This window comes from Balaenoptera borealis (assembly GCF_965194805.1).
Source record: "Balaenoptera borealis genome assembly, chromosome: 1".
Lineage (NCBI taxonomy): Eukaryota > Metazoa > Chordata > Mammalia > Artiodactyla > Balaenopteridae > Balaenoptera > Balaenoptera borealis.
The window spans coordinates 1,165,626-1,177,871 of record NC_138860.1 but is presented as its reverse complement, the minus strand read 5'-3'; the positions used below and the strand labels follow the sequence as shown (position 1 = coordinate 1,177,871).

Sequence of the window (12,246 nt, the reverse complement as noted above, 5' to 3'; positions counted from 1 at the left end):
AATAAATAAATAAATAAATAAATAAAAATAAACATTAAAAAAAAAAAAGATGTATGACTTAATTAGTATTTATAAAGAATTCAAGGATACCTAATTAAAGCATATATGGATAGACGTAGTATTATTAGACATAATAATTTACATTTATATGTCCCTTTTCATTTGATTCTTGGCTTGTCTCAGCGGAAATTGAGGCACATGATAGAACATAGTAAAGTTTCCCTTTACAACGACCTAATCGTTTTTGCAACATTTTTTTAAATGAAAAACTTCAACCATACAGGAAAGTTCAAAGAACCTAATAATTGTATATGTTCTCTTTCATAATGGAAAACACAGTTATGTTTTGTCCAGGGCTAAAGCCCTGGGGAGTTAAAAGTTACTAAATCAACCTGACAGGTTTTAATAACCAAGTTCACTGTGAATATGAAAATGGCCTGCGTGCTGCCTTAGGAATTTAGGACGCGCATGGTATTTTTTTTTTAATTGAACTATAGTTGACTTACAATATTGTGTTTGCACCATAGTATTTTTTTGTAGCTTTGGGAAAAAAAATCATGGAAGACGGGACATATGTCCCACATATGCCTCCCAAGAACTTAAGATCCATGAAAAGAGTAGAAGAGGAGAGAGAAGGGAAATTAATATTTATTGTGAATTGGTATACGCACAGAGATAGTACTAGATATCCTTGCATGTATTATCTTATCCGTTCCACACGACCACCCTGTGAGATTTTTTTTTTTTTTTTTTTAATTTTTTGGCCGCGCCGGGTCTTGTGGGATCTTAGTTCCCGAGCAGGGATTGAACCGGCGCACCCGGCCGTGAAAGCGCCGAGTCCTAACCTCTGGACCTCCAGGGAATTCCCTAAGGTATTATTATTCCCATCTTACAAATCAGGCTCGGAGAAGTCAAGTAACATGTTGGGAGGAGAACTGAACTTGAATGCGCTTCCCACTATACCTGCGAGCATCATTCCCAGGACCTCTTCAGGGCCATGTGTTAATGCGTTCTAAATCACAACTTTAATAAAGCTCTGGATTTACAACCAGGACACTGTTTTGAGAGTTTCGGGTACTTTCCGTCCAGTTTTTCCGCAATAGAAAGTAGGGATAATTGCCGACCCCTTTTCCACTTCAAAAGACTGACGTGATAATTAGGGAGCCAAGATTAGCTGGAAGTCAGAACAAGAATAAACTACGACTCCCAACAAGCCCGCGGAGGTGAATCGGGCGGGGGACAGCTCCCGCTTCGGGGCAGAGGTGACCCCGCGCGTCCGGGGCCAAGCAGGGACCCCCCCCCCCAACCCGGGCCGCGCCTCTTTCCCGATGCATCCAGGGACTTGTAGTTCCCGTCGGGCGCCGGTGCGCCCGGGGGATGGGGAGCGCGCGGATCTTCTACTACAGGTCCCGTGATGCCTCCGGGGCGCCGCCGCGCCTGCGTGCTGAGGCCACGGGGGAGTGCGGGCGGCGCGGGCAGCGGAGCAGTAAAGATGGCTGCGCGCGGGTCTCCGCCCTCCGCTCCCGGCTGAGGCGCCTGGCGGCGGCTGCGGCGGCGGCCCGCAGCAGCGGCGGCGATGGCGGAGATGGAGCACCTGGGCGGGAAGCGGGCCGAGTCGGCGCGGGCACGGCGGGCCGAGCAGCTGCGGCGCTGGCGGGGCTCGCTGACAGAGCAGGAGCCCGCCGACCGGCCGGGCGCGGGGCTGCCGCCGCAGGCTCAGCGCGGGGGCCCGCGGGTCCGCTTCGAGGACGGCGCCGTGTTCCTGGCCGCCTGCTCTAGCGCGGACACCGACGAGGTGAGGCGGCTCCTGGCCCGGGGCGCCGACGTGGACACGGCCAACGTGGACGGCCTGACCGCCCTGCACCAGGTGAGCGCGCGGGGCCGGTGGCTGAGCCGCCTCCCGCCCCCCCCTGCGGCAGGGGTCCCCGCCGCTCGGCAGTGTCCGCATCCCGCCGCCCCCGGTCGGCGCGGTGTCCCCCGGTGCGCGCCCGCGCCGCCTGCCCGGTGCCCTCTCGGAAGCCGGCTTTCCGTTCTCCCGGGAGCGAGTCCGGGGTCGGGCCGGGGCTGGCGGGTCTGGGTCCGTTCCGCGTCCTCTGGTTTGCGATGGTTCGAAGGCAGCTTCCGTGTCCCGCGGGCCCAGCTCGCGAGTCCCCGACCTCACGCTCTCCCCGCCAGCGTTACCCCCGCCGGCGGAGAACCAACCTGCGGAATCATCTGGTTTGCTTCATGCTCGTGGAATAGCCTTTCTTTGTTTCTTTTCCCCTAAAGCCCCCTGTGGAAATGACACGCCCCGGATCGGGCTGTAATCTGTGGACTGTGGGTAACTTGACAGTTAGTTCTGTGCTTGGTGCGAACACCTTCACTTTCCCCCTCTTATGCAACCATGTTCTGTGTGGCTGTCATGACTAACTCCACCCTCCCTCTCCACGTGGAACTCCATCAGTTATTTCGGTGAGCCGGGAGCTGGACACCCACTCTTAATCTCTCTTGTTTTCCTTCTTCTGCTGTCTGTGCGAAGTGGATGTGTTGGCATGAGAATCCACTTCTAAATAATAATTCAAGTTCGCGTCATGCCACTTCCCTGAACATACTAGCCAGTACCTTAAAAGTCGTCCTCACCACGTTTGCAGTCCTTTTTTTTTTTCAGATAAAAGAACCTTCTTTTCACTCTGTTATATGCATTTCTTCATGCTCTTAACCGTGCCCCAGCTAAGGTAGCAACCAACATTTGTGTAGTCCTTTGCTGTTTAAAAATTATTTTATATGTCTTACTGCATGTAATCTCAGCAGTGATCCTTTGAAGTAGGTGTGGCAGGTAGTGTTATAATAACCGTTTTACAGTTGAGGAATCTGAAGCTTAGAAAATTGTTGCTTGTGCGAGATTAGAGCGGCTAGAAGTTGCCCTTAGGCATGGATTTTTCAGATTTAAGCTCCAGAGCTGTATATCTCACCTAATAAAGAGCTGAATATAAATAAGATGGACACAAAGAGTGTAACCGAAAGTGGGGTCCGGCCGCTCGCCGCTCAGAAGCCAATAAAGAGGCAAGTTTGGTGGAAAGGAAAGTTTGCTTTACTTTGGATGCCAGCAAGTGGAGGGGGGCGGGGCGGAGGGTGGACGCCTGCCTAAAGGCCGACTCCCCCCACCGACAGTCAGGGGGCAAGAGCTTTTACAGGCAGAGGGAGGGGGCTATGTGCAGAGACAGCACAGTCAGCTCTGATGGTCATCTTCAAATTGGTCATTGGTGGTCTCATCAGCATCATCTTGATTGTTTTAAGTACAGTTAGGCTTCAGTTCCAGGGTCGGTTTGTTCCCATTTCTTGAGGCCGATTCTCAGAATTGTGGCAGCTTAGGTCATGGCTACAGCCTGGTCATCATGTAGTTAACTTCTTCCAGCTGGCGGGGGTTTCAGTATCTACAAAGTAAACAGCTCACAGGATATGGCTCAGAATATTATCTATAGCCCTTGAGGAGGGACTGAAGGTCCTTGACCATGCTTAAGGACTAAACTATTATTATTTGGTCTCCTTTGACTGTTTTCCTTTGTTTCTGCATTTTGTCACTTCTCTGATTAAACTTATTCTTTGACTAAAGTTATTCCACAGACAAAAGGCAGGCTGAGGACATGGGGGGCATAGATCACAGGGTCCTTCTGTGTTTCAGGAGGGCCACGTGCATTATTTTAAATTTCTGAGCTCTTTGAGAGGATGAATTTTTACTTTTCAGATGTATTTGGGATGTAGATTCTGAAAGAAAACACTTGAAGGGGTCCTAGAGGCTAGAGGAGTAGAAACCTGTTTCTAGTCCACGTGTTCTTTATTGAAGCACAGTTTTCTGAGTATAACTCAGTAGCCCTGTTTCTTTTAAGGTGACTCTGCTAGCTGAGTCTGGCCCTTACCACACACATTTTAACAATGCCCTGAGAAAAGCACCTACTTTGAGGTTACTCCTGGTAGGTCTTCTTCCCACACCAGGAAAGCAGTTTTCTGACCCCTTTTCCTGAGACTGGTCCCTTAGTGTCTTTCTTTCTCTCTTAATTACCACCCTAGATTGTGAAGTGCAACTTCTCTCAGTTAATATTCTTTCACGTTCCGTAATCTCCTGAAATAGGAGAGGAAGGAGATGACAGCTGTGGAATTTTTTGAAACACCTGCCAGTGCACTATAGCATTCCTCCCTATTTACAGGGCTGGTGGTGAGTTGAGTTGACCAGGTATACTCAATACTAGAAAATTCAGCTAAAGATTAGGCTGCTTGAAGATGTGAGGTCAAACAAACCTTATGTTGAGAGACCGTCCCTTTGTTTGAATCAAGACAGGGGCGTTTATTGGCTCAGGAATCCTTTTACAAGTCAGTTTCTGCAGAGTTACAATATGTTTCTCCCATGTCTGAAGAACTCTGAAGATACATACAAGATTATTTTCGAAATGTGAGGCTGGAGCCGCCAGAGGCTGAACAGCCATCGAGTGAATGACTGCTTGTCCCGTGAAGCGGAGAGTGGTACACTTCCCTGAATTACTTAGTTAAAATACCCACCTGCTGTACAAGTGTGATGTGAACTATCAGGATGACTGCTTCCAATCTCTCTTGTTCTGGCCGCAGCCTCTTGACCAGCTGTGCACTATTACCTGAGCACATTGGAAGAAACTCCCAGAAGATGTTGGGGGGATGAGTTTTCTTCTCCCACAAGGTTATAGTAGATGTTTTGCACTTCAGGTTGTGGTGCCTTGATGCTACTTTTGACTTAGAGACCTTTCTTTCTTGGCAGCCTTTGCTTCTGCCACGAGGTGCTTGAGTCAAAGATAAGCTCCAGGGGGCCTATTAATAATGCTTGAAATAGACTGGGATAAGAAGTATCTCAAAGATTAGAACTACTCTGATGAAAGCCTTGGAAACTGATGCAGTCTAACCAAACTTGGGCAAATAAGTTAAGATTTGGTGTGTATGTAGAGCTGTCAATGAAAAGGGCGTTAATCTGATTATATAACCTTGGAAGCACATGTTTGCTCACAGAGGAGTACCCGTTTCATTTATGTGTATATATTACAGGGCATGAAGTGTGGGCTAATAATTCTGTGTGGGCTGGTACTTTTAAAATTTTCTTTTTATTTGTTTATTTATTTTGTAAGGTTGATTATTAGCACCTATCTTGTATCCTTAGCATTATGATCTTGGGTACTGTAGGTCCAGATACAGGCTCTTAGAACTGTATCTACCAAATTATCAGGTTACTGAGGGGGCAAGTGCTTGCTTTTGGAAAGGAGGTTTTCTGGGATTTGTTAAAATGGATGCCTGCTCTTCCTTCAGAGTGTATTATATTGACACTTATGTTTACACGGGTGTGGGGAGGACACCAATGTCAGTACACGTGGATCTTAACACGAGGCCAGGCTGATCAGTCTTCATTTGGAGGGATACCTAGGAGACTAGAATGATACTGTGCTTGACTTAGAATTCAGGTTGGTTTTGTAACAGTCTCAGAGTCCACGTTTGGACCCTCAGGGTCACCCCAGACTGGAATTCAACTCCTAGTAGCCTCTGTCATTCTAGAGCTGCCTCAATCTGACCCTGTATCCTCAGGGAAATGAAAGTTATCTATTTCCCTGGAAGAGAGGTGGAGGTAGGGATAGATGAGGGAAGGAAGAAAGGCAGAGCAGTTTATATTCAGAGTGAGACAGAAGAACACTAAGATGATTACATGTTCAGTTCAATTTCAAATAGTATGTATGTGTGCCAACTTATAAAATAAAACTTGTATTCTTTTTTTAATTGGGGTGTAATTGACATTTAACATTATATTAGTTTCAGGTGCACAACATTTGCTTCAATATTTGTGTGCACTGTGGAATGATCACTGTAATAAATCTAGTCACCATGCAAAGTTAGTTTTTTCCCCTTGTGATGAGAACTTTTAAGATACACTTTCTTGGCGACTTTCAAATATGCACTACAATATTATTGACTGTAATCACCTTGCTGTACATTACATCCCCATGATTTATTTATTTATTTATTTAACTTTTTATTTTGTATTGGAGCATAGTTGATTAACAATGTTGTGATAGTTTCAGGTGTACAGCAGAGTGATTCAGTTGTACATATACATGTATCCACTCCCTTTTCAAATTCTTTTCCCATTTAGCTTGTCACATAATATTGAGCAGAGTTCCCTGTGCTATTCAGTAAGTCCCTGTTGGTTATCCATTTTAAGTATAGCAGTGTGTACATGTCAATCCCAAACTCCCTAACTATCCCTTCCCCCCACCCTTCCTCCCTGGTAACCATAAGTTCATTCTTTAAGTCTGTGAGTCTGTTTCCGATGACTTGTTTATTTTATAACTAGAATAAAACTTGTATCCTTAACCTTTTCTCTTTTATTCCAAGTTCATTATTTATCCGTCTTATAGTTGCATGTGTGAAGGGACTTACCCTGTATATTGGTGACTTTTGCTGAGTGTTGGGGAGCAAGGTAATCTGGGATTAAGAAAATCCTGTTGGAGTCTTTCTTACAGTCATCCTGAGTCATTTTGGTAGTTTACCTCTTCACATTGGTTAATAGGAGGCATCAGAACATGTTGGCCACCTGGCCACTTGCCTTATGAGTATTTGTCTCAAGTTGCCGTGCCATAATGGAACTCAAAGCCAGATTTGGAAATTAGGCTTATTTTTATGGTGGTTATTTTTGGGGGGGGATGGGTTGGGGGAGTACAGATGCAAGTGACTTTTTTTTTTTTTTAATTTATTTTATTTTATTTTATTTATTTTTGGCTGTGCTGGGTCTTCGTTGCTGCGCGCGGGCTTTCTCTAGTTGCAGTGAGCGGGGGCTACTCTTCGTTGCGGTGCGCCGGCTTCTCATTACGGTGGCTTCTCTTGTTGCGGAGCACGGGCTCTAGGTACGCAGGCTTCAGTAGTTGTGGCTCGCGGGCTCTAGAGCGCAGGCTCAGTAGTTGTGGCGCACAGGCTCTAGAGCACAGGCTCAGTAGTTGTGGTGCACGGGCTTAGTTGCTCCGCAGCACGTGGGATCTTCCTGGACCAGGGCTTGAACCCATGTCCCCTGCATTGGCAGGCGGATTCCTAACCACTGCACCACCAGGGAAGTCCTGCAAGTGACTTTTATTTGTTCCCTGGCCAAATTTTTGTTCCCCATTCTTAAAGTCCTGTAGAGTAGCTATATACTATCATTTGGGCTTTGGAATCTTCTCTGTATTTTCCAGTAGCCAAGCTGTAGTCGTGTGTAGATGACGCACAGTTCTGCTAAAGGTAGAGGGCTGGACAGGTCTTATTGGTAAATTAAAATTAAGTCCTTGCTTATTTTTATTTTTACATATTTTTAAATTAAAGTATACTTTACATACAGTAAAATTCACCTTTTAAAAATGTAGCGTTCTGTGAGTTGTGACAAGTGCACACAGTTGTTTGACCACCACAGTCATGATACGGAGCATGTTCGTCACCCCCAAGGTTTCCTCGTGCTCCTGGTAGCCAGCTCCCCCTCCCACCCCCAGCCCTTGGCAGCCCGTCCTCAGTTCACTGTTCCTGTAACCACGACGCCATGTAGACGGATCGCACAGTATGGAGCCTTTTGAATCTGGCTGCTTTCGTTTGCTGTCATGTGTTGAGGTTCCTCCATGTTGTTGTGTGTGTCTGTAGCACATTGGTCTTTATTGCTGAGGGATGTTCCGCGTATGGATGTACCACAGTTTGTTTATCCGTTCACCAGTTGAAGGACATTTAGGTTATTTACAGTTTTGGGTAATAATGAATAAAGCCACCATAAACATTTACGTACACATTTTTGTGTGAACATAATTTTTCATTTCTCTTGGTTATATTCCTAGGAGTGGGGCAACTGAGTCACGTGGTAATGAATGTTTAACTTTAAAAGAAACTGCCAAGCTGTTTTCCAAAATGACCCCACCATTTTGCTTCCAAACAGCAGTGTCTGAGTTCTAGTTGCTTCCCGTCCTTACCAGTACTCTGTGTTATTTTTTTTTAAGCCATATTAATAGTCATGTAGTGGCGACTCATTTCCAATGGCAGTTATAATACTAGTAGTAATCGTAGTGGCAGCAGCAGTAGGTGGTAAAAGTACTGATCATAGCTCCCACTGTTTATGATGGTATTTACTCTGAGCCAGGGACTGTTCTGTGTTCTTCTGCTATGTTAACTCGTGAGTAATACTCAGAAGAACTCACGAGATATGTACTTTATCGTTGTCTGGATTTTACAGAGATGGGGAAACTGAGACACTGCCCAGGGTCACACAGGTAATGAATGGCAGAGCTGGAATTTATTTAAGCTCAGACCCCCAGTGGACACCTGAAACCGTGTGCAGTGTGGAACCCTGTATGTACGTACCCCGGGTGGGTTGGAGTGCTGACCCTGCCGGAGAAAGGCTGTGTGTGACTTCACAGCCGGTCCTGCATTGCCAGGGGTCCGCATCTGTGGATCCGACCACCTGGGTATCGTCTAGTGCTGTAGTACATGTTTATTGAAAATATCTGCCTATAAGTGGACCTGCACAGTTCAAACCCCTGCTGTTCAAGGGTCCATAGTACTGTTATTTCCTTACTGACGGGTGGGCAGTGTACGCAGACTGGGTGTTCTGGACAGAACAGACTGGGGCGGAGCGGGTGGACGGGAGAGTTCATCAGCTGTTCTGAACGGCGGTCAATTTAAAACTTAGGAATTGCTTATTTCTGGAATTTTCCATTTGTTATTTTCCGATGACAGGTAACTGAGGAAAGTGAAACCAGGGGTAAGGGGGGGAACTACTGTATATGTCTGCCGACAGGCACAGTTTCTGCCGTCGAGGAACCCAGTCTGGTTTGGAGATAGTAAATAAAAAAACAATTCCTTTTAGAGGGGTACGTTCTATGATTCACTCCTAAGTGGAGGGACAGAGGAAGGCAGTTCAGGGTGAGAGGTAGGAATGGGTGTGGTGTGTAGGCACGGACGTGTCGGGAGGGGTGGGGATGGGGGCATGCAGTCCTTAGTAGAGAACGGTGGGTTTGAGCAGGAGAGGTAACCCAACCAAAGCAGGGTTTTAGGAATAGGAAGCTGCAACTGGATTTCAGAATGGATGGAGGGACAGAGATGAAAGAACCAGCTGAGAGAATAGAGGAGAGAAGAGAAAAGTGTAATACAGTTCTAGCCTGAGTCTGAGAGACTTGTGTTATTCAGACAGGAATAGGATTCAGTCCCGCATTGGACTGAGCTGCTCTGAAGACATCCACATAGAAATATCCTGTCGACATCGGTGTGATTCAAGGCCAGTCATCACCTCCCACCTAGGCTCCGGTTCTCTCACATTTAAAATGAGAGACTTGGATATTAGCATAAAGGTGAGAGTTGAAGCGATGAGTGTGAAGAGGATGGGATAAAATATGAAAGAGGGGAGCAAAAAGCACAATTCGGTGGCAGCAGAGGAGGCAGAAGTTCCGGTTGGAGCTGTAGGGTAGGTGGTAGGCTGAGTGATGCCCCTCAGAGCTGCCCCAGTCCTAATCCTCAGGACCTGTGGGTGTTACCTTACCTGGTAACAGGGGCTTTGCAGGTGTGACTAAGTTTAGGGTCTTGCGCTGGGAAGATTTGCCTGGATTATCCAGGTGAGCCCAATGTAGTCTTAAGGGTCTTTGTGAAAGGGAGGCAGAACAGTCAGTAGTAGGAGATGTGATGGCAGAAATGAGACTGGAGCCGTGGAGGAAGGGTCCAAGAGCCAAGGCGGGCGGGCAGCCTGTCGCAGCTGAAAAGGACACGGGGACAGAATCTTCCCTCAGAGCCTCCAGAAGGAGCTAGCCCCGCCAGAAACTTGATTTTGGCCGGTGAGACTGAGTTTAGACTTCTGACCTCCAGATCTGTGAGACGGTAAATATGTGTACTTTTAAGCCACTGAGTTTATTATCATTTGTTGCAGCAGCAAGAGGAAACTAATGCAGAGGAGCACCAAGAAAGCAAGTGATACTGAGGAGTTTCAGGAATGAATGGTCAATAATGTAAAAGGAAATGGAGGAAGAGGCCTGAAAAAAACTTAGATTTGGTCATTTATAATTTTTGTAAGAGCAGTTTCAGTGGGAAGGTGTTTTGAGGACTATTCATGGAGATTATATCACATTTTTACTATTAAGGATAACTTAAGTTAGTCTTTCTGTTGACTTTTGGAAGGGGGAAAAAAGAAACATCTACCATCAGTGTGATTACAACTGTAAATTAGGGCCCAAAATATATGAGAAGACTCCTAAAAGGCTGGTTTCTGGTTAGTTCAAGAGGTTTCATTACTTATGAGTTAAGAATATTTTAGGATATTAAACCTGGCAGGAAGGTTGCATTCCTGTTACTGAAGGGCTGACTAGCTAGTTTAGGTTATTTTATTTCCCAGTTCTGCTTCGGCCCATTTCCCACTCATTAGCACTGTCGCTGGAAGGCAGCCTTAGCGGAGCCGTGACACGGAGGTTAGTGCCAGCAAACTGTTTCATCTGCTGTTTATTCTTTGACATTCATTTACTGAATGAATAGATGTGCTGGACTCTGTGCTTCTTGTTACATAGCAATTGATACATCTTAGAATCTAAATAGAATTTGGGGAATGCCCTCCAGAATAGCTGGTTACTATTATCATTTATAATAGGAAATTGGCAATGTAGTGATTTCCTTTCTTCCTTCCTTTCTCTTTCTTTCTTTCTCTCTCTCTCTTTCTTTCATTTTTGGCTGCATTGGGTCTTCATTGCTGCGCACGGGCTTTCTCTAGTTGGGGTGAGCGAGGGGTACTCTTCGTTGTGGTGTGTGGGCTTCTCATTTCAGTGACTTCTCTTGTTGCGGAGCATGGGCTGTAGGCACGGGCTTCAGTAGTTGTGGCACGTGGGCTCAGTAGTTGTGGCGCACGGGGCATAGTTGCTCGGCTGCATGTGGGATCTTCCTGGACCAGGGCTGAAACCTGGGTCCCCTGAATTGGCAGGTGGATTCTCAACCACTGCGCCACCAGGGAAGTCCCATGTAGTGATTTTCTATTTTAGCATTCTGGCTTTTGGAGGTTGGAGTGGAGTATTACATTCATCAGTATTTGCAACTGTTTTCATCTATACTTAAGGATGAAAATCATCCTATTTTCCTAAAGATGGTGGAAGAGGGAAGTTTGAGATCTTTAATTAATCTTTAGTGGTTCAATAAATCCAGGTAAACGATCTTGACCCAGAGTTTTATGTAAGGCAAGGAATTGAAAGCTCATTTGGGTTACTAATCGAAGGTCGCTCAAATTGTTGCCTTTTTTTTTTTTGGCTTTGAATTTATTTCTTCTGCTTTTGAAGTATAATTTAAAAAATGTTTCTTAGATTTTAGATTGTAACCAGTTTGAGTAAATTTGGGGGGCTTGAAGTTTTATCAGGCATGCAGAGTTTGTATTTGTTTCATAAGTCAAGTTAATTGGAAAACTGAAGCCTTAGTTTTCAATATTGAAAATTGATCTGTATGTAGTTTCTGATGCAATGTTGTACTACATTGTACTTACGGAATGAGTTTATGTAAGAATTTATAAAAGATTTTGTTCTTAGTATACTTAAACATCATAATACTGTGGCGATCTGTTGGAATCATGTTCTAATGCAATTTTCGGAAAATATTTTACAGTGTCACGCTCTGAACATCCATGATATATCTGGCTTTTACATATGAATTTTTGGTCTAGTGACCCACTTTCTTTTTGTTTTTAAATTTTTAAATTATGGAATATTTCAAGATAAAAAAATAGAATAGTATAATGAATTCTCAAAAGTTGTCAACTCATGCCCAGTCTTGTTTCATTTTTAGATCCTTTGCTCCCCATCCCCAATATACTGGATTATTTCACAGCCAGTCCTAATTATCACATAATTTTATTTGTAAATATTTAATATGTATTTGTAAGAGATAGGAATTTAAATAAAAACAATTACAATTTCATTAACACACCTGAAAATTGAACACTCATTCCCTAAAATCATAAGGTATTCAGTAGTGTTTAAATTTCCCTGGTGGTTCATGAATTTTTTTTTTTTTTTTTTACTGTTGGTTTATTCAAATAAGGTCTGCATTGGTTCATAGGTACCTTAAGACTCTCTTAATCTATAGTTTCCCCCTCGTTTTTTTCCTCTGCATTTTATTTGTTGGAAAACTGAATTGTTTGTACTGTAGAGTTTCCCACAATCTTGATTCTGCTGACTGCATGCTTATAATATTAACATGTTCCTTTGTCTCCTGTATTTTCTATAAACTGATGAT

At 44.8% G+C, this 12,246-nt stretch overlaps 2 protein-coding genes across 12 annotated transcripts in view; one reads left to right on the top strand and one right to left on the bottom strand.

Moving 5' to 3' along the window:
* Window positions 1–12,246, bottom strand: part of LOC309611006 (uncharacterized protein) — a gene marked incomplete at its 5' end in the record, with an annotated part of 253,615 nt that overhangs the window by 8,139 nt on the left and 233,230 nt on the right. The gene's annotated exons all lie outside the window — the stretch shown is intronic.
* PPP1R12B (protein phosphatase 1 regulatory subunit 12B) overlaps window positions 67–12,246 on the top strand; it is a 206,038-nt gene continuing 193,858 nt past the window's right edge. For 3 of the 11 annotated variants that reach the window (XM_082397266.1, XM_082397268.1, XM_082397267.1), the window contains exon 1: window positions 67–1,867. In XM_082397266.1, the coding sequence (XP_082253392.1) occupies window positions 1,577–1,867 (291 nt within the window). In that variant the 5' untranslated portion in view covers window positions 67–1,576. Of the gene's footprint in view, window positions 1,868–1,948; window positions 2,317–12,246 lie in introns of those variants that run through there. The other 8 variants (XM_082397271.1, XM_082397265.1, XM_082397273.1 and 5 more) reach the window with 6 other exon arrangements.